At 32.8% G+C, this 21799-nt stretch overlaps 1 protein-coding gene across 4 annotated transcripts in view; it reads right to left on the bottom strand.

Moving 5' to 3' along the window:
* Polr3E (RNA polymerase III subunit E) overlaps window positions 1-21426 on the bottom strand; it is a 60620-nt gene extending 39194 nt beyond the window's left edge. Inside the window, exons 1-3 of one of the 4 annotated variants that reach the window (XM_076477835.1) lie at window positions 21307-21426; window positions 5171-5299; window positions 23-134 (exon numbers count right to left, since the gene is read on the bottom strand). Coding sequence is in view for 3 of the 4 variants with exons in the window: in XM_076477833.1 (XP_076333948.1) it covers window positions 23-138; window positions 5171-5299; window positions 21307-21348 (287 nt within the window). In the remaining variant the exon portion in view is untranslated. Of the gene's footprint in view, window positions 1-22; window positions 139-5170; window positions 5300-13344; window positions 13381-21043; window positions 21080-21306 lie in introns of those variants that run through there. The other 3 variants (XM_076477833.1, XM_076477832.1, XM_076477834.1) reach the window with 3 other exon arrangements.
* Window positions 21427-21799: the final 373 nt, after the last annotated feature.

Raw genomic sequence — 21799 nt, forward strand, 5'->3', positions numbered from 1 at the left:
AGGTAAAAAATGTGAATGTTACCTTTGAAAAAATGCACTTTCTCCTGGTATTTTTCCATCCACATTCAAGGCTATTTGTTCTCCTTTACTGAAATCATAGTTAGGACTGTGTGTGTTTACCTTTAACTCAAGTTCTACCTAAAGAATATGTAATATGTATCACACAGAGAATATATATAATATATTACACAGAGAGAAATTCAAAACTATCACAATTCTCTACATTAACAGAAATGCTAATCTTGTGCAAAAGTAACATATAATTTAAGAGAAACTGGGGTTATGAAGATGCCCTAGAGTCTCACTTGGGTCTAGGTGTCTGGAGTTCCATACTAAAATTTGTATTTAGTATTTAAAGTTTATAACCGAATCTCCCAACTTCTGTTTTACGTTTCTTCTGTGTACATTTTGGCATTATTACAATTTAAATGACATTTACTTACAAACATATTAAATAAACTCTGGTGGAGTACTTTTTTGCTCACCATTTTTGATTAAAGCCTGAACACACTATGCTGGAGTATGAACTTAAGTATTCAATGAACATCTGCATTCACCACTTGTGGTTAAGAAAGATTAAGATACTGGTAGAGTATGAACATAAGAATTTAACAAAAATATATGTTACTCCATTTTTTGTCAAAAATTAAAAACATTTTGGTACAATATGAACTACGAGTACTTAACAAATGTATACATTTGCCATTTTTGGTGTAGTATGAAATATAAATACTTAATAAATACATATAATCACCATTTTTTTTCACCATTTTACCATAGTCCACACTTCCATCCCTACTGCCAAGCATCTGTCTATGTGATATGTGTATGATAAAGTTTGAAAATACTGTATGTTCCATTTGTCAGGAATTTAGTACATCAAACTGAATATTACAGCCCTTTCACTGTGTTATTAGACATCCTGAAAACAACATACATGGAACAATTCACATCTTATGCAAACCAAAAACAGGAACGTGATTTAGAATTGGGTTGTTTACATTTACAAATTGTGATGTGAACCCTAAAAGTAACCTAGTTTTCAATAATATTCCATTATTTCAAACTCTTATTCTGCATGCTTTTGCTTCTCCAAAGTATAACATGTACAATCAGACACAGGTAATATACACAGGTCATTATTTTACAACAGGTGAATATGTTGAATGTTGGTTGGTTAGTATGCTCATAAAGTTTTGATATTTAAATTATCTCACTGCACATGGACAGTTTTAATGTTGATGTATTGTTGATAAACCCTTTATAATATTTCAAGATGTCATTATTTCTTCTAAAATATGTAATACTTGTTTTTTTTTGTTAAAAACTAATTTTGTCAAGTAAGTCATTCTAATTCCTCTGTGGGGTCGCTATCACCATCATCCTGTGAGACTTTTATCCACTCATCCACAATGATAACAACAAAACCAATTTTTTGACATATATTTTCATCAAAATTAGTCCTAGATTAAACTTAAGATTAAAACATTAAACAACAAAACACTAAAATTCTAAAAGCAGATAAAAGAAACGCTATAGTCATAATGAACACGAATGAATACATCCCAAAAATGACAACTATTCTATCAGACACAAACAAATTTAAACCAATACACACAAATCCAACAAAGACACACAAAATGCAACTAAACAAAATACTACTAAAAATGAAAAAAAGCCAACACAATTTCAAAAACACTTTATTTCTACCTATGCATGACCGACTCACGCACACAACAAATATAAGGCATCCCCAAACCTCATAAACCAGATTGTCCTCATATGAATCATTTAATTACAATCTTGGTAAATACATAACAAACATGGGAATTCTCCAAATATGTAACATCAGCCAGCTCATTCATCAAAGACTCCTTCAATTTCAAATCTAACCTTAATCAACTTAATCATAAAGCTTTAATGGCCAGTTTCGATGCCATATCCCTCTTTACAGAAGTTTCAACCACTGAAGCCTGCAAGAAAGCCTTAGAACTCTGTATCTGAGACCCTAACCCATCAATAGACATTCCCAGCAACCAATTGGCAATCCTCATAGAATTCACCACGATGAAGACAAACTTCATGTTCAACAACCACAACTATATACAAACAAATGGCCTAAGCATGAGCAATCAAGTATCACCAGTTCCAGCCAATATTTTTATGACACAAATTGAAACACAAGCAATTAACACAGCATTACATCCACCACTATATTGGTACAGATACGTAGATGACACGATTGCAGGATTCACGTTTACAGAACACACATTTAATTTTATCTATCATATTAACTCTATACATCCCAACATTAACTTCAAATGTGAACAGGAAGAAAGCAATCAAATATAATTTCTTAACCTCAAAATTACAAGAACCGATACACAATTTAAAACAGGAATCCACCAAAAAATCACCCATACTGGACTATACATTTCCTGGGACTCAGCACATGAAACAAAACAAAAACTCAACATACTAAGAAATCAAATAAACACAGCCACAAAACTATGCTCATCAGATAAAATTAATGATGAATCAGACAAAATAAAACAATACTTTATCAACATCAATAAGTTTGCTCCACAAACCGTAGAAAACATTATATGCAAATACCTAGACACAAAGCAAAATCAACCAACAAAAGTAAATATACCCCACAATTTAAAAAAATCATGAAACCATATACTGCTGCATACCATATATTGCTGACATCAGCAGAAAAATAACCAACATTTAGCAAAAACTAGCAACAAAACATGACATTCCAGTTAATACCAAATTTATTTAAAAACCAGGTACACAACTAAAGTCCATACTATGTAAAAACTACACTGACAAACACCACACTAACATTATTTATAAAATACAATGTGATAACTGCCACGACTTCTATATTGGAGAAACAGACAGAAAAATGGAAACCAGATTCAAAGAACTGAAAAAGTCACCTTCACATGTTTTCAAACACTGCAAATAAAATAAACACAACATAACCATAAAAACACCCAAATACTAAATAAAGAAGCCTTACTTATACAACAACTCAAGCCCAAAATAAACCAATACAAAGGAACATCTTTATACCTATATTAATAAATATATCCAACATCTAAACATGCCCTATATATTCCTACACTCAATTACATAACTGCCTTCAAACATGTTGTCAGCTACCGATCAGTAACTCTTTCTTTCTTTGTGAACGTGACGATAACTGAAGGAGGTTGAAACATTGTTCACTCCTCTATTAGTGCCTTCTCTACCCACACCAGCCGTTTTTAAATATATAATGTTCTGATCTACGACAAGTCCTCCTTAATACTGTTCTATTTAATATTAAGTTCTATTGGTATTGATGCTTCTTCATAGTTGTTCTATTATATGTTCTGCTCTATGACAAGTCCTCTTTGATACTGTTTTATTTAATGTTCAGTCTATTGGTACTGATGCTTTTTCATAGTTGTTCTATGATATATGCTGATCTATGACAAGTCCTCTTTGGTGCCATTTTGCAACAATTCTGCTTGTTCCTGTTTAATAACAAGTCATTCTTGGTAGTGGTCTAGTAAAGTAATAAGTATTATGTATTTCAAAATGAAAGTATAGAAGCTAAGACTACTTTCCATTGAAGCATTCCAAGTAACTTGTGATGACAAATGCAGGCATTTCTTATATATCAACACCACCACCAGTAAACAGATGTATATACAAAAACACCAGGGTACTGATATATCTACAACACCACCAGCACATAGATATATCTGTTTTCAGAAATTATGGTCTTTATCATGTTGCTAGATTACTTCCGAGGGCATATTAGTTCTTTAATTCCGCTGCAACTCACCCAGAAAAAAATAACTTTTCCTATTTCATGTCACAGATTTTCTTAAAGAAAAATCAACCAAAGCTTCATTTTGATTTATCAGCCATGCACAATCCTAAAGCTGTACTACATGGCTGAATAAATCAAAATGAAGTTTTTGCTTACATTTTTTCGAGGAAATCTAAGACATGACCAGTGAGGCCCATGTTAATGATAATGCTGGGTCTTACGTGTTGTCTCTCTAAGTAGACAGTTACCCAAATGCTCTATAACAAAGCAAGAAAAATGTAGAGCCATAATTTATTTATTTGAAAAATGAGTACTTAGCCCAGTTAAAAGTTTAGTACTTTTGGTATTCTTCAAGTCGGCTAAATTTAGAGTCAAACATTATTACATCAATTTACTTTGAAGAGCAAAGCTTTTGATAATTATAATACTATCTAACAAAGTCTGAAATATAATAAGGATAAAACTGACAAATAAGGATAAAACTACACAACATATTTACTTAATATATTATTATTGTGTTAGCAACACTGATTTACTTGTGCATGCTAGCTGAAATAGTTTATTTATTACAGTCATGGTACAATACACATCAGCTTTATAAAAGCCTGCATAAGGATGTAACCAAATTTTTAGTATCTTTTACACAAATGAAGTAATACTTCCATTATACTAATAGAGTATCTTAGATAAATCAATGTCAACCACATGTTCCTCAAACAACCTAGACAAGGAAGTTAAAATAATGATAATAAATTCTGATATGTTCTACTTATTATTATCCCATTTAATAAAATTTGAAGTCCAATAGAGAATAATCAACAAGATGGCCAAGAGTCTTATCAGATAATATTACTTTTACTGTGGTGACAGCTTTAAATTGGAAGTGGGGAGACAAATGAAAAGATAACTTGCTCCCTGTTATTGAAATCATATGGCCTTTTGATATATATACATCTGGACATTTTTTCTGATCTGTTTTTCAAAAAATATTTGGAGGAGTGGAACATTCAGGATGTTATATTAAAAAAAAACACCTTGTAATTTGAACCAGTGGGTGATGATACACCTGTATTTTAAACTTTTCACACCACATTAAATAAAAAAAACATTTTTTAATTTGAACCAGTGGGTGATGTTACATGCATGTTTTAAAATTTTCTCATCACATTATATAAAAAAACACTTTGTAATTTGCACTTGTGGGTAATATTACATCTGTAATTTACAAATGTAATGCTGTTGTTGTTCTTGCATTTTATTAAAATTTCTTGTTTATGCAATACAGAATTCTGCATTAATATATATATATATTACAAAAAAAATTAAACTACACACCTTTTGTTGCTTTGGCTTGATCCTAGCTTTTAGATGGTCAATGTTGTCATAGGTCGTGGTTGAAGGTCTGACGGGGTATTGAAACAAGTAAAGATTTTCTGATAAGGCTTTGGAAAGGTAGACATCAACCTATATAGTACATATCACTGAAAATTATTTGTAGTAGTTTGTATACTCATGCCTTAACTACCTTAGTTTGTGAAGTAAGTAATGTATATTTCACAAATTACCATACAGTAAATTATTAAAAAATATATGTATTGTCTATGAAGTATATACAAATTAAAACTTTTGTTACAGTACTTCCCTCTTCTCACAAGAGTAGCTAGAATCCCATACTGATTAGGAGCAGGGACCAGTGCAAGGGAAGAACAGGTGTACCTTCTGAGGGTGTTCGAAGGATACTTCCATACACGAGAGAATCACATCTCAATAGGAGAGAATGTTGTAGGAAAGTAATTTTAGCCAGAAAAAGATATAGTAACTACATCCCACTATCAGAAAAGTTGGTCAATGAGTATGCTTCCTGCAATATTGAATGGCTAGAGCATGGCAGTCTGTACTCAGTAATTCAACTATATAAAAAAACCTCCTTGTGGGGTACAGATATCTGTGTGAAGGTAGACAGAGGATCATATCATCTTCATCTCAAATCCAAAAACTGGGGAATTGAAAATTACACCAATTCATGGGTATGGCACAGGATTAGTTCTGAGCTATCAATCAGGGAATATAACATCCAGCAGGTGTCTATCACATGCAATCATTCCTCCAAAGCATGAAAGAGGCTGGAACCTTCCAAATGGCAATAACATCCCCACAAGAGAGAACAAGGGATAACTAAGGAGAGAGCTGGAACAATCCTACAAACCACAGCTTTGACCTTCAACACAGACAGAGGAAATTGAGGGAGGAATATAGACAACTTTTGTGGTAATCTATGTTGATCAATTCATTCTATATGCAAAATCAGGTCATGGGGTACTGAAATTCCAAGTGGTGATAGAATAAGAACTCCAAATCAAAGGAATGAACTGCATTTTCAATGGATAAACTCTAGTAGGTGTGTAAGTGGTATCAAAAGGCCATGTCATCCAGCAAAATGACAGTTAAACTCCCCTGTAGACCACATTTCATCCACATCAGAACACCACTGCCCTTCTGTCAACTGAATGGTTGTAACCATCTTTTTGTGGAGCCCATTCAGGAGGGTTCCACCATAGTGGCTTAGAACTAGTTAATGGTAAGGACTCCCATATTCCACTTGAAGGGAAGGAACATAATCACCTGAGACAGTGCAATGGGTGATCAGGAAACCCTATTTTTAAAAGCAGACCATATCAATTTATTCAATCAAGGTATAGCAGGAATGGGTAGCTATCCTCTTCTGCTTTCCACATGAAGTCTATAGGTTTATGTTCTGGAACAGGCATACTTAGTCATCTGCAAACAATTTTGTGAAACACTCTGTCTGAAAGGTAAGAATGAAAAGCCATGGAAAGGGAAGTGTTAATCAACATGACACACAGTGCAGATTTAGTGTTAAAGAATACCTGGTCAAGTACCACTTGCCATATAGTTGGATCCATGTAATGATACTATGAAGCAAAGGCCCCAGAAAAAAAACAAAAAAACTTACCCAGTGTCAGAGATGCATTAAAGTCTAAAGTACAATGCAGATGGAAGGCAAAAACCTGACAAAGCTGAAACTGAGATATGATGTAAGTAACAAAAGATGATATGTGTAAGAACTGGTCCACATGCCTGATTGCAAAATTTCCTCAAAAAGATTGATAAAGACCATACACTATGAAAAAAGTTAGGTGCGAGATAACACAGAACCAAGTATGGTTGGAAGGGGACAAAAAGGAATAAGACAACTGAAAAAAATGATGAACCCAAGTGGTGATTGTGAAAAGGAAGAGATCTCTGGATGAAAAGGGTTGTCATGGGATACAGATGTGGTGGCAAAAACCAAGGAAGAAATTCATGGGAGCCATTTAAAAACAAAGGGCACATACAAGATATAGAATTGTATCATGATCTAGATGGGAGTAGAGACAAGACACAGAAGGAAGGAAAATAGGTAAAAAGGAGATTTCTCCACAAACAGCCAAAGTTTTGGAAAGAAAGGAAATATATAGATAAAGGAGAACATGGGTATGGTGGCAAAGTGTGTATGTAACATCAATAGTGAAAAAATCAGATCACCAACATCCACAGGTCAAAAAGGAGAAGGGACAAGTGAAAGAAAGAACATGAAGAAATAGATTTGAGCAGACATAAAGTAAGGTAATGAAAGACTACATAAATATCCCAATTTGGAAGATCTGGTCATTGAAAAAATCAATGAATTCAAGAAGGAAAGGATAAATATTGTAAGGACAGATAAGAGTGAAACCTTGTGGTTATGAGAAACATGAAAGGTATGGGATGAAGCTGCTAATAATCTAAAATTGAGGAGACCAAAAAGCCACATGAAAAACTAGAAGACACCAATAATGATAGAATGAGCAGCAGAAACACCCTGAGCCAGGATCCATATGTAAAAGGCTTTCTATTTTTACTGATATACTTCTATGAAGAAAGGGTGGATGAATTGAGATGAATGAAAACTACAAAATAAAAGAAAACAAAGGTCCTTGACAAGGACCAGACAAATGCTTGGCATTCAGTACTAAGTACAGAGCTAATGATTAGAGTTGAGAAAGGAGGTCAGGTAACAAGGGAAGTGATACAGTAAAAATTACTGCAGTTGGAGTAAACAAGGAAACCATGACTGAACTGGCCAGTAGGGAGTGATCAAAATTATTCTGCATGGATAAGGGAAACTACCTGATGAAGCAATCAAATAGAAGGATATATGTATAGGATATTTGTGAGACCAATCCTGGCTGAAGGCATCTACAGCTAAAGACTGAGGATGAGATGCCAGGGATCAGTAGGGGAATATCTGGTGATTATGAACAGTTGAGAATGTATCTATGTGAGAAAACCCCCACAGATTGCAAAGCCATCTGAAAACAAGAAAAAGAAGAGACTACTCTATCAGGTAAAGCTTGTCAGGGCAAAACAGATGGTCTGTCACAAGGTTGAAAATACCCAGGATGTGACACACAATTAAATGAATGCATTGTGCATAGGCCCAAGATAGGATATCCAATGAATGAAAAGAGTGCTGCCTTGGTGATCTATATTAGCCACCACTGCCAAATTGTTGAAATGGATATTCCCAAAACAATGTTTAGCAATGGGAAGAAAGTGATCCAAAGCTTGATAACCAGCCAGGAGCTCTAGGACATTGATATGTAAAGATCATTCATCAACAGACCAATGGCCTGAAACTTTCTGGTAGTTGGCCCATGCATCCCAGCCCTGAAGAGAGGAATCTGTTAACAGATACAAGTCTAGACAAGATGGAGCAAGTAGGACACCTGCTGATGTGCGAGTCTTGTCCAACAGCCAAAAGAAATCATCTACAAAGGAAGGAGGAATAGGAATAGAAGCTTCTAAGGAATCCCAAGCAAGATTTCATTAATCATGCAGTATAATGAAGGGAATGAATGTGTGTATGGCAGAAAGGGATGAGTTGTACCATTCAAGCCCACATCTCCAATAGTGACAGAACCTTGCATACAGAAAGTGAGGGAGCAGACAAGGTGTGACAAACTAACAATTCCACAGAATGAAGTTGGAGAGGAAAGGACTGGGCCTGACTAAGGCAAGTGTTGAAAAAGACACCCAAGTAATGAGTAGCTTTGAAAAGAAACTGATGAGTAGGACTGGCTGACTCTTGTTTGGAATGTGCCAAAAGTAGCAGTCATCCATTTAAAAATGGAGATGCAGCCTTGGAGCATGAAGATGAAGAGTAAAAGCTCTCACCACTCACCAAAAACATAGAGTATATGGCAACCCAAACAGCAGAGTGCAAAATTGGTACACCTATTCTTGATGGACAAAATAGTACTATAAACATTGGAAACATCCATCCCAGAGAAAATGCCCACAAAGCAACGAGATAGGATTCCATAAGGAAACATGGGAGATGAACAAAACAATTGAGGCAGGACAGATTGATGGTGTCCCTTTAGTCTCCAGACTTTTGGGGAACCCCAAACAGATGAGAGTTGAAACCCCAGAAAGGATATGGAACAAGTTTGATAGTCTGTTCAATGAGAAAGTATTGTACCACCTCTGACAAATGTTGGCAAATTATGGGATCCCAAAGAGAAAGTAAAAAAGCAGGTACATGGAGCAATTAAAGTGAGGAAAAAAATGGAATTTTGAATCCATTTGATATAACTTGAAGAACCTAAACATTGGGGATGAAAGAATGCCACCTATGAATGAAGGATGCAAACTGAACTCCCACCGGGCCCAAATCAGCCAGGCAGTCACCAGAACTGTTGGCAGCGTATCATGTAAGAGAAATGACAAACTATGGCACCAAGATAAAAAGAGACATGTAAGGGCTGGGAAGGGGAAGAACAAGAAACTGAAATTTGCATCACATTTAGCTGTGAGTGAGATAAATATGCAACCAGATGTGAAAGGGTAGATTGTTGCTTGACCATTGCCACCTGAGACTCCAAAGACTTTGGACCATATCAAAGACAAAACATCCTAAAAGCTAAGTCAGATACAAATTCCAGAGATAAGGATCAAGTAAACGGGTTTGAGATAAGATAGTATTACAACATGAAAGGCCCCAACAACAGGTAAGCATTTGCAAAACCAGAGCCAAAAACAACAAATAAGCTTACATGGAAGTAAGAAGGAAGAGGATGTTCCTAAGAAATTCCTCAGGATTTCTGGGAAGAGTCTTAGACAGGAGATGGATAGTGATGAGGCACCACAAAGAGAGTTATGAGGGTAAGATAGAGATGGAACATTTGGCATAGATGATACTAACAGGCAATTTCATACTCACCCCCTTATATGGGTAATATTGAGCTCAACAGTTATTGATCAAGATATGGACAATTGCCTCTATGATATGAGAGGGCACAATAAACTAAAGCCCATGAAGGAAGAGGCATACTAATACTATCACCACATTGAGAGACAATTGGTTAGCATAAACCCAAATGTCAATGGACAGGGAAAAAAGAAACAGCATCCTGCAATAGTTAAGGATGCAGGTCATAAGATATATAGACAAAACATCACATAACTGATAAATAAAATCCCCAAAAAACATGGATGACTGAACAGAATCTTCAAGAAGGTTATGGGAAGGTACGACAAATTCAGGAGGTGGAAACAGGTGATCACACTCCTTGTCAACCAACCCAGGTTCCACATATTCAGGAGATAAAAGTTGACCCACAAAACATTCAATCTCCCTGCTAACAAATCTTCTGATGGGTCATCAACACCTGAAGCCTGTGATAAAGCACCTGTTGAAACTGAGACACCTGAAGCAAAGACATTAACTTTGGAATTGGTAGCAGCTACAAAAATCATATGAACTGAAATAAATGGAATCAGAATAAGGATAAGTGCAACTTACAGCCTTCAAAGTTTCTGAATATTTTAAACTGAAACCACTTTGAGAACTAATTCAATCTAAAGAACTAATCAAGACAAAAAAGAAAGACATCAGGTTGCAGCACTGCTAAACAAGAAGTGATAGTTTGGTATAGGTACAGAGAGGGAGTCACCTGTGTCATGAGTGTACTATGTTTTTATCAGCAGAGAAGAGATGCCTAATGATTTATGAGACACACAATAAATTCATTTTATTCCAATGGGAGAGAGGAAGGTTTGTGGTATGCATAATAAAAAAACGTTTGCATATAGAAGGCAGCAACAAATGGGAATAGCTAATCTGTGAACATCGGGGAAGTACTGTATTAGATGTACAATTATCAAACTCAGCTTATGAAGATTCTAATGTAATGTTTTGATCATGTGGTTCTGCTTTTAACACTTACACATCTACCTGAAACCTTATGGTCCAGAAAATTTCTTAAAACAAACCACTAAACACTTTTACTGATTGACACCACCAGTCTGATATACACAATAAATCAGTGCATGTGAGATATTTGAATAAAACACAAGAAATTTCAAATAATATTGCCAAAGTAAATAGTTCAAACCAAAGTGTGATATCTTGGCTGTGTAAGGAGTGAAAATGAACATTTTTTAATTAAGGATCTAAATGATATTAAAATATGCATTTTATGTTATAATACACAATTGATATAAGGGATGTCATACATCATTTTACTGAAGAGTGCCATCTTTAATAGTATGCTTCGTGAAGTTACTACATCAGAGGTCTGTGAAAATACCTAAATATATTAGGTATGACATTGTGGTCTATTTGTTAAAAATAGAATTATTGTATTTGAGGTTTGATTCAAGTGTACTACAACTTTTTATGTTTTATCTCTAATCTCTACTAAAATCCAGGAGATTGTTAAATGTTTGTTATTTCTTTGTGCTATAATCTTAACATAGCATGGTAAGAGAAAGCAGGTTTAAGATTTCGAAAAGACAGGTTAGGTTTGAGTTAAGAGTTTTGTTATTTTAATGGAGTGATCGACTTATGAAATAGGTTGCCATCAGCAGTAGTGGTAACAACACTTTAAAGAAGTTTGAAAGAACTGACAATTTCCAAAATAGAAAAAAGGCATGATGTTTTTGTGTGATTAAGCAGTTGGCCTAGAATATAACTAGACCTAAGTTGATAGGCTAGATTAAAGACAGCTATATCTTGAGACCTAAGTTGATAGGCTAGAGTAAAGCTAGCTATATCTTGTGACTTAAACTGATAGGGTAGGTATTGATATCTTGTGATTCTTCATTCTCAAAGGCTTCAGGTTTTGTTCACAAAAAGAGTTCAATTATCACCAACAAGGTAAGTAAGAGTATTCTAAGCTTTTAGAATATACCGTATCAACAGTTTGTGCTTCATGAACAGAATTAGCAAATCTTTATCCTGTGAAAGATCCATAATTACTTGTGACCAATGTAAACTACACTTATCAGCTGTAAATAATTCAATAACTACTACATAAACATCAATAACTGGAGGGTACAAAATTCATACAAGTACAAAATCTTGGACATGTTAGAATCACTTGGCATGAAACAGATCATAAACCACAGTTTAGCCAAGTACACAAGACATGTTCTGCTACTACTGCTGGGCATACTATGCGAGTACTGGTATGATCTAAATGTGTGTGTGTGCATCCAAGTGAATGTGCAAGTTGTTGAGTTTATGTGGTTTCTTGTTGTCTGTTTTGTTGTCCAACTGCTAATTTTGTCTGTGTTAGTTCGCCACTTTTGCCATTCAAAAGACATCTAATATTGTTCATTAATATGTAGATAAGTCTTACAAATATGTGGATATTATTTTGCTATTATTTCCAATGAAACATATCTGGAGGTTTGGTTATTTTTACCTTAGTTTCTAATCACAATTATAGTTGGCTAGGTAGAAAAATATTTAATCCCAAACCCATCTGACCATTAACCTGCCTCTAGCCACTTCTATTTTAGTAGTAGAAAAATTTCTAGACAGTGACGTAACAATAGCTTTACAAAATTATTTAGTAAAATGTATTAAAAAGAAAGTCAATACATTTTTACCAATAGGAAATCATGTCTTTCTAATTTGTTTATTTTTTTCACTGATGTTAGATGGATGATGGAAAAAGTGTAGAAATGGTGTACTTTGCTTTTCCAAAAAAACTTTTCATAAAGCTTTTACAAAGAAGATAAGCTAAAATCATATTATTAAGGGTTAAGAAACAAAAAAAAATTAAACTGTAGGATGGTTGAGTGAGAGAAAACACAAGATTGCTATCAATAGAGTTCAGTCATATTAATTAGTTTGTTATGAACAAATAGGCATGTTTGAAGAATAAGTAAGGATTCTGGGTTAAATACTGTCTGCTGTATAATACTGACTAATGAATCTGATGAAATGATGTAACATTATTCACATACATAAATCAACTTAGATTATTATATATGGTGAAACAAAACAGACTTAAATCTCCATAGATAAAAGATTTATGTGAATAACATTGTTGTAACAGTCACCTGTTATATCAATACTGTTTAAACTTTTCAAGACATTTTGGCATTGCTTTGCATTTATAAGAAACTATCTAAGAATCTTGCAACCTCATGTACATCTTTAACTACACACTTACACATGTTTTGTAATCCACCATAGGAAATTAATAACTAACTTGTCTTCTTACACATACGAGTGTTCAGCAAAAGTATAAACACATTACTTTTGGATATTCTTCAGTTAGCCTTAATTTAAGGGAAAACAATATAAAAATTAGAATATCCACAAATTTTTTAAAATAAAACTTTTGATAATTACAACATTATCTTACAAAGTTTGAAACCATTAAGAAACGAATAAGAATAAAACTAAAAAGTCCATTCAGATAATACTGTATTGTATTAATGTTTTAATTTCACAGTACTAGATGCAGTAATGTTTCATTGTTAGAATGATGGTATTATACTAGTTAACTTTTAAAATGTTAGCTGAGTAACTGTAACCAAATTCTGAGTATTATTCAGACGAAAGTAGAAACTTCCATTATAACAACCAAGTATCTAAAATTAACTAATGTTGAATATATATATACAGTCCTAAAGTAACCTAAAAGAAATCTATTGAAGTATTAATATATTCTGTAAATTATTAGCCCAGATTATAAACCAACAGTTTTAAAGCTTACAACTTTAATTCTAGTAATTTGATTCACATGAAAATAAAAACAGTTAAAGCAAACATTTCAAATAATTTAATTATAAATTGTTATAACTATTTATAATCACAAAAACATACAAATGGAAGACTATTTTCAAAAAAATTTTCATTATTTACAGTGGGACCTCATGCAATACAAGGGATATGTTCCTTGAGCAAACCGTGTTGGGTAAATCCATGTTGGAGAACTGAATACCTTATACGAATAATATGGATATGGAAACACAGCAGTGTTAAACATTTGATAAATGCTTTTATATGTTAAAGACTATTCAAAACAAATACTCAACATATTTATGGATACATTTTTTTAGTTTTTCAAAAATACTTCATTAAAAATACTTTTTGTGTGTGAAAGACTTGTAATATTAACTGAAATATTGCAAATTTTGTGAAGATATACACACTATATTGAGAATCAGAAGTATAAAATTGATTAAATGTCTGAGAGAACCACAAGAGGGACATTATAAGCTATCAATTGATTATTCACATTTAATACATTGAAGTGTATATAAGGGACTGCTTCCAAAAATGGAAAGAGGTGAATGGTGTCACTTTGTTTGATTCATACATTTTAATGTGTGAAACCTTTTGAACCAAGATTCTTAGAAGGTAGATTGTGTCTTTAGTCTGGTTGAAGTTTCATATTTTTTAAACCTAAACACATCTTAGTTACAAACTTTAATAAATTAGTATAATTATATGGTATCAGTGTAATTATTTATAATTTTTTGGTTATTCAACCGTATATATATAAAACCTAGAAAATAATTTATTTTCCATGTGTGAAATTTTAAAAGGCTTAACAACCAAGTTCAAAGGTTGTAGCAAGAAGAGGAAATTGCTTGCTTTACTTCTTTATTTATTGTTCTATATTTTCATAAAAATAAGTTTAATGATTTATTTCTAAATAGTAATAATCTATATACAAATATATATAATGTATAATAATTGAAATGTGACTGTATATTACAAAATACTAGTCCACTAAAATACAGTCAAGTCAGGGAAGACCACAGGTCAGTTTTATATTAGGTTGTCCAGAAATAAATGTTGTTTTTGAACTGTAAAATATCGAAAAGTATATACCAGCGTTGTAAAACATACTATGGTCAAAGTAAGCAGTATTTGCTCTAACACACTTTTGCAAACATGTAATGATGGTGTTTATGCCCCTGCTGTAGAAATCAGTTTCTATGGTCAATGAACTCCCTGAAAGCTTCTTCTGCAACTGCCTGGCTATAAAAGTATTTATTGTTCAAAATGTTGTCAAAGTGCTTGAAAAAATGAAAATCTGTTGGGGAAAGGTCTGTGGAATAAGGTGGATAAAGAAGAACCTTGATTCCAAATTCATTCCATTTTTGGAGTGTCATCCTTGACAGGTCTCATAACATCAATTTTGTTGATCTTCAGTCAGCTCATGTGGAACCACTAATACAACATTTTTCTCTTGCCAATTGCACTCAGGAGGCTGGCAATGCTTGATTTGCTTGTGCCTAGCTGTTCTGCAAGCTCACATAATGTTGTACAAGGGTCTGTTTCAACTGCTTCCCTTAATGTGTTTTCATCTAAGGATGGCTTCCTTCCATGACTTTTGTGGTCTTCCAGATTTTCATCTCCATGTCAAAACCCTTGAAACCAATGCTGAACTGTACGTTCAATAACAGATCCATGGCCTAATGCCATGCTGATGTTCTGTGTAGCTTTGGTAACTTTTTGTTCAAGCTTGAAGTCATAGAAGGGAATCAGATAAAAGTCCTTCTTTCCATGCTGCCTTGGGGGTTGCAAAACTTACTTTGAGTAGAGTTGAAACACCAAACAATTAAGACACCTTGTAAGTGACAAACATTGAATTAAACCAACCAACCAAATATAAGTTACTCAAAATTCAGCTTCTAAATGTCATTGTGAGAATTCCAACATTTATTTCTGGATAACCTAGTATTATATGATATGTAACATAAGTGCATGTGCACCACATCAGTGCAACTTATGTAATGTTAGATAGGTATGACTAGAAGGTCAATACAAAGAATAATAAAAATATATGTTCATATATCGTATTATGAGACTTAAGCTACTTAGACTAATCATGCATTTTCATGTTATAACATATAGTCATTATGGCATAAAAGAAAGCTCAACTCAATGTTTCCAAATCACTTTGCATTCATACTAGTAATGAAACAGATTCAATATTTTATCAAACAAATCTTTGAAAATATTTCATTAAAATATCTGAATTTTTGTATACAAAATACTTGTAAACTTTACTAAAAGTCTACCAAATTTTGTGAAGAAATATGTGCTGTATTAAAAATTAAAGCACAAATACTTAGCATGTGCAAAAGTGTATGTGAACTCCTGTATATTATACTGAGCCAGTTGTGAAAGTGTTAAAGTACAAAAATCTGATGAGGTTAGTTGATCAGTGGGCCCTGTGTTGAGAGACTTATAATGACCTGGAGCATTCCTATGTTTGCATGTTGAAAAACTGCACATAATTAAAGTTTCTATGTTTGCAAGATAATTGATCACTTATTTTTGAGTGTATAAGTGAACCCATGTTGTAGGAGGGTTTACTGTATAATGTTACAAAACTTGTATTTTGTATATTTTGGATGTCAACTATATGTTGAAATAATATCTATTTCTCACAAGAATTCTAACTTCTATAAAATGAAAACAATTTTGTAAATGTTATAAGTTATAAGAACTACAGGTGTTCTAAACAATACTAATTTTGGTGAAAACAAACAAAACAAACCTCAACTAGAAACATTTCTATGGAGTTTGCAGAAAGCCAACAAATGAAAATTCACAAAGGCAACATTTAATTTGATTTCATATTGCTGAATTAGCTAAGAAATAATCAGTTACTGGCTGATTAGTAAGTGGAATGCTGTAGATGGAGGAGACTGGTTTGGGCCTCCATAGAGCTATTCTTGATTATGAAACATTATTCCAATTATTAACTCCTGAAATAGTGGATGGGATCCATAACCCTCACACATCCACTCCTCTAGAACTGCACTTGTTTATACAATAGTTAAATAATAAAATTATTAAGTTTGGATAAGGAAGTACAAATGCTTATACAGTAATAAAGAATATACATAGCTACACAATCATAACTCAAGACACACAGTAGTATGTTGTACATCCAAAACAACCTGCTTTAGGTCACAGTGTGTGTTATTAACAGGAGAGATACCTCAGCAATTTTCTGCCTTTTATATTTTGAACTGTTGTAATCAAAACTATTACATATTTTCAATGTATCTGTTCTGCTCAACTTGTACTTCATATATCAAATTTCAAGGCAGTCCATTAAGAAATACCTCAGATATAAAATCTTCAATTTTGATTTTTTTCTCTGCACCAAAAGCTTGGAAATTTTATTTGATAAAAAACAGTCAACTTTTGTGCCTTTTTTAAACTTTTAAATGCAGATAGATCTTTTCAACCTACAATTAGGAGTTTGTCATTTCACATAAATATATGAACTACATGTGCAAAATTGTTCAACAAAGCCACTCAAATTTGACAAAAAGCTTTACACAGCTCTAAGCGAAAAGTCACGTGAGCTATCAGTTGGTCTAACATTTTTACTACAGCTTCATCTAAAAGTAAAATTGAAGCATATTTAGCTTTTTATCATTTAAATTAAAGATATCTGATTTAGAATAAAAGAATGTGCAGAGACACAAGTATTGGTTATGCTAAGAAAACTAGATTAGCAGTTTCTAGCCCATTTTCAAAAGAATCGTATGGGTAGACAGCTATTAATTCAATGCTAATTTTTAAGTATAAATTTGCTCATTCGTACAAAATTATTCTAATTAAATAGAATTTAGTATCACATGATGTTACCTTATACAACTAGCTTAAAGAATGATACTTGATATGGCTGACCAATTATGTGGGAGCAATTACAAAAAACTGTTGATCTAAATTCCATGGTGTTACTACAAAGGTAGCTATTGACAATGTTTTATATAGAAAAACTACCACCATATATTTTAAATAATTTTGATTGATTCTATAAGGTAATGGTCTGTTCCAAGTAATTTGGTTGTTTGTGTTTTCTTATAGCAAAGTCACATTGGACTATCTGCAGAGTCCACTGAGGGGAATTGAACCCCTAATTTTAGTGTTGTAAATCCATAGACTACTGCTGTTCCAGCAGGAGACTAATATGGTTATTATTCTTAATCGTAACAGAGTTACCATTTAGTGATTTGTTGCTATGGCTTTTGATCCATGACCCATTATAAAACAGTTAAATTAATCTAGCAGTGGATAAGTTACTTAAGCCATCAAAGCAGTGCTCTGTTTCTAGCAATAAAGCTAGTAGGATTTTCAGATGTAAATTTATGTATACATACACACACAAATGCATAGAAAGTGGCTGCAAGTCAAAAGATGTAATTATCTCTTTCTCTCTCTATTTATACATATCACTAGCTAGACCTCACTTAGAATACTGAGCATAAATGGGTTCTCCTCATCCAAAAAATGATACTGATGGGTAAGGATAGTCTTCAAGGACCTATTGGTCTCATACATTATGTTCAACTATAATGTCATAGAAAGATGAAACAAAAACTGATATTTTTTGCACACATATTAACATAAAACAAAAAATAATAAATAAAATAAATATGGTACAATGTTACTATCTGAGCTAAGACTGATAACATAATTTTTGGGACAATGAGACCTACTGATCCGTCTCAGCTGTCCCATCTTCTCAACTATATTAAAATACTTTTTAAATAAATCTTAGTCAGCCCTTATCATTCATATATTTATCAAGCTTTCTCTTAAACTCACATTACTTGCTTCTATACCACCCAAGAGTAAGCCATTCCAAAGACAACCACACTGTTAATAAAATAAAACTGTCTTAGCCAAAGATGTCTCCTACTCTGCCAATATTTTTATATATGTCCCCTACAACTACTATTCTCACTATTAAGTATTAAAAAAGTTGATACATCAACACTATCACTTATCTTACACACCTCAATCTCATCCCCACTAACTCTTCTTTTCAAGAGAAAATAACTTGAGAGATTCCATCCTCTCTTTGTATGACAATCTCCACATCCAAGGTACTATTCAAGTTGCTCTTCTTTAAACCCTTTCCAATAAATTCAATCTATTTCCTAATGTAAGAAGCCTAAGATGGAACACAATATTCTAAATGTGGCCTACCCAGTGACCTATACAGTAAAACTATAGCTTCTTCAGATGTATATTCAATATTTCTGCATGTACAACCTTAAACACTATTTGCCTTACCATTAGCAACAGCACACTACTTGGATGGCTTCAGTTACTGATCAATTATAACACCAAGATATCTTTCTTTTATAACAGTTATTATTATTCCCATTCAACTTATAATTCAAACCCATCTATCATTTATTTGATCAACTCACTAAATGATCCTCTTCACAATTAGCAACACCCAAGACATTAATATTGTCTGAAAATGTAAGTAATTTATTGACTGTTCCTTCATCTATGTCACTGATGTAAATCAGAAAAAACAAAGGTCCTAAGACTGAGCCCCAAGGTTCTCCTCTTGTGACATTAATCCAATTTAACTGAACTCCATTTATACCAACCATCTGCCTTCTTCCATCCATCCACTCTTTTATCCAATTAGCTAACCTGTCTCCCCACACAAATATAAAGATAAGTTTCTTCACAAACCTTTTGGTGTGGCACTTTGTCAAATGCTTTCTGAAAATTCAGATACACCAAATTTACACTTTTACTCTCATATAAATAAGCTGTAACATTTTCAAAGCATGTCAGATGATTTGTAATGCAATACTTTTCTTTAGTGAAAGCATGATGACTATCTAATAAATTTCTAAACTTTGTTAAATGAATTTGCAGAGTATCTTTAAACATACTTTCCAAAACTTTTAAACTGTAAAGAATGTTCATTTTAATTCATTAAGACTTGTGCACTCTTAGTACATGAGCAAAATCTTAGAAAATGTTTTCAGATATTGAAAAGTGCAGAAAAGAAATAATTACTTGTGGCACATTAAGTGAAAAAAGTAAGTACTTATAGCAAATGAAAAAAAAATGTATATTTGAAAAATGCTGGCATTTGAAGGTATAAAATCCAGACACGACTAGTATTGATATAAGACATAAACCTTTTATCTTTTTAGTTGATTGAAACGTAGCCAACATGGAACATGTTTACCAAAATTTTGAATTTTAAAAATTGTTTTATATTAGACTTTATCAAACCTTTCTTTCAGAACAGTTTTAGTCTACTCATTATGTTAAGGATATAACATGTTGGAAATGATGCACAAAGATACTATTAGAATATTAATCAGTTAAAAAAAAACAACAACAGTGCTATAAAGAAAAAAAAGGCAAGCACTTGAGTGTTAAACTTTTTACAGCTTACACAAAATACTCATGAGAAATATGTGAGGAATGACACAGATTAGCAGTTGTAATAAGAAAATGAAAACAAAATAGATACAAGTTCAGAATTGAAGAAATCAAAGCTAACTGTAAATCTAACAAAACATTTAAGATTACTATGGTTTTGCTATTAAGGGTATCAATACCCTTGCTGATGAAATCATATCAGCAATAAATATTTATGAAATATATGGTTGCCTTTGTTTTTCATAAGTAGAGGGAAACAAAGCCAACCATATTTTATTAAATAGGCCTACGTGTGTCAAAGGTGTGAAGACTACATTTATCTTACTAAGCGTATCAAGAGAGAAGGGGCCAACTTAAGACAAAGACTATTATAATTCTGCAATTACAATGATGTCTTGAAATATCCAAATAGCATAAGACACTTTTCTACCATGTTACCAAAACTTCTAACAAATATTGGGACAACCTAAACATATTTTTCAAATTGTTCTTATATATTACTGTTATTAATTCATACTACTCATTATTCTTTTTTGTGCACATATTAATTTTTTATGTAACTATCTAAGTTTGTTTATCTGTTTTTGTGTTGCAAGTTTTTATAAGTACGAAACTTATTATTATAAATGCTACAGCAGCCACACTGAACAATATTTGAGATATGTAAAATAAGTTTGAAGTACCACGTGCTGTATGACCCACATGATTATAGCACGAATATCCGTACTCATCAAACACAATAAACGTACGTCACCACGTTGAGCCGGGCAAGGTAACACTAAGTGTATAACTCATACTAACATAGCATACCATGTACGACAAATTCTATACTGACAGTAATTCTGCAACAGAAATGCAATATAGATATAACGTTCAGAATCAACACATAAACAATATCTAAGAAGTTTTCTCTTCAAAAAAAACAGAAACAACACAAAATTATAACCTCCTCGACAACTTCATCCTCTTCTTCTGTGTCCATTTTCATATTTACAATTAAAAGGTGGCGCTTCAAAAAATTGCATCACCACCAAATCATTGCGATAAATAAATAAGTGAAGCAAACCTACAGTAATACATTTAATATCATGGATTTTCTTCACATTTGACACTTTTTAATATTCTTAACATTTTTAATACGTAAAATATTACAATCTTAAAATGTAATGCAAAAATACTCCTTTGACTTTTACTAATACAAATATGGTTTCCGAAATGTCTTATTTGTTTATTTTGTTCAGAATTTTGCCAAAATCTGTACAAAGGCTATTCGCACATAACCTCTCCTATTTTTAAATTGATAAACTCGAGATAAAGCAGCTAGTCAAATTGTTAAATTATTAAAATAAGAAAAATTGGACGACTTCTGCACCAAACTTAACGAAAAACAGACCCAAAACAATTTTAAACACATCTAAAAAAACTAACAAATGCAGATA

This window comes from Tachypleus tridentatus, chromosome 13 (genome assembly GCF_004210375.1).
Source record: "Tachypleus tridentatus isolate NWPU-2018 chromosome 13, ASM421037v1, whole genome shotgun sequence".
Lineage (NCBI taxonomy): Eukaryota > Metazoa > Arthropoda > Merostomata > Xiphosura > Limulidae > Tachypleus > Tachypleus tridentatus.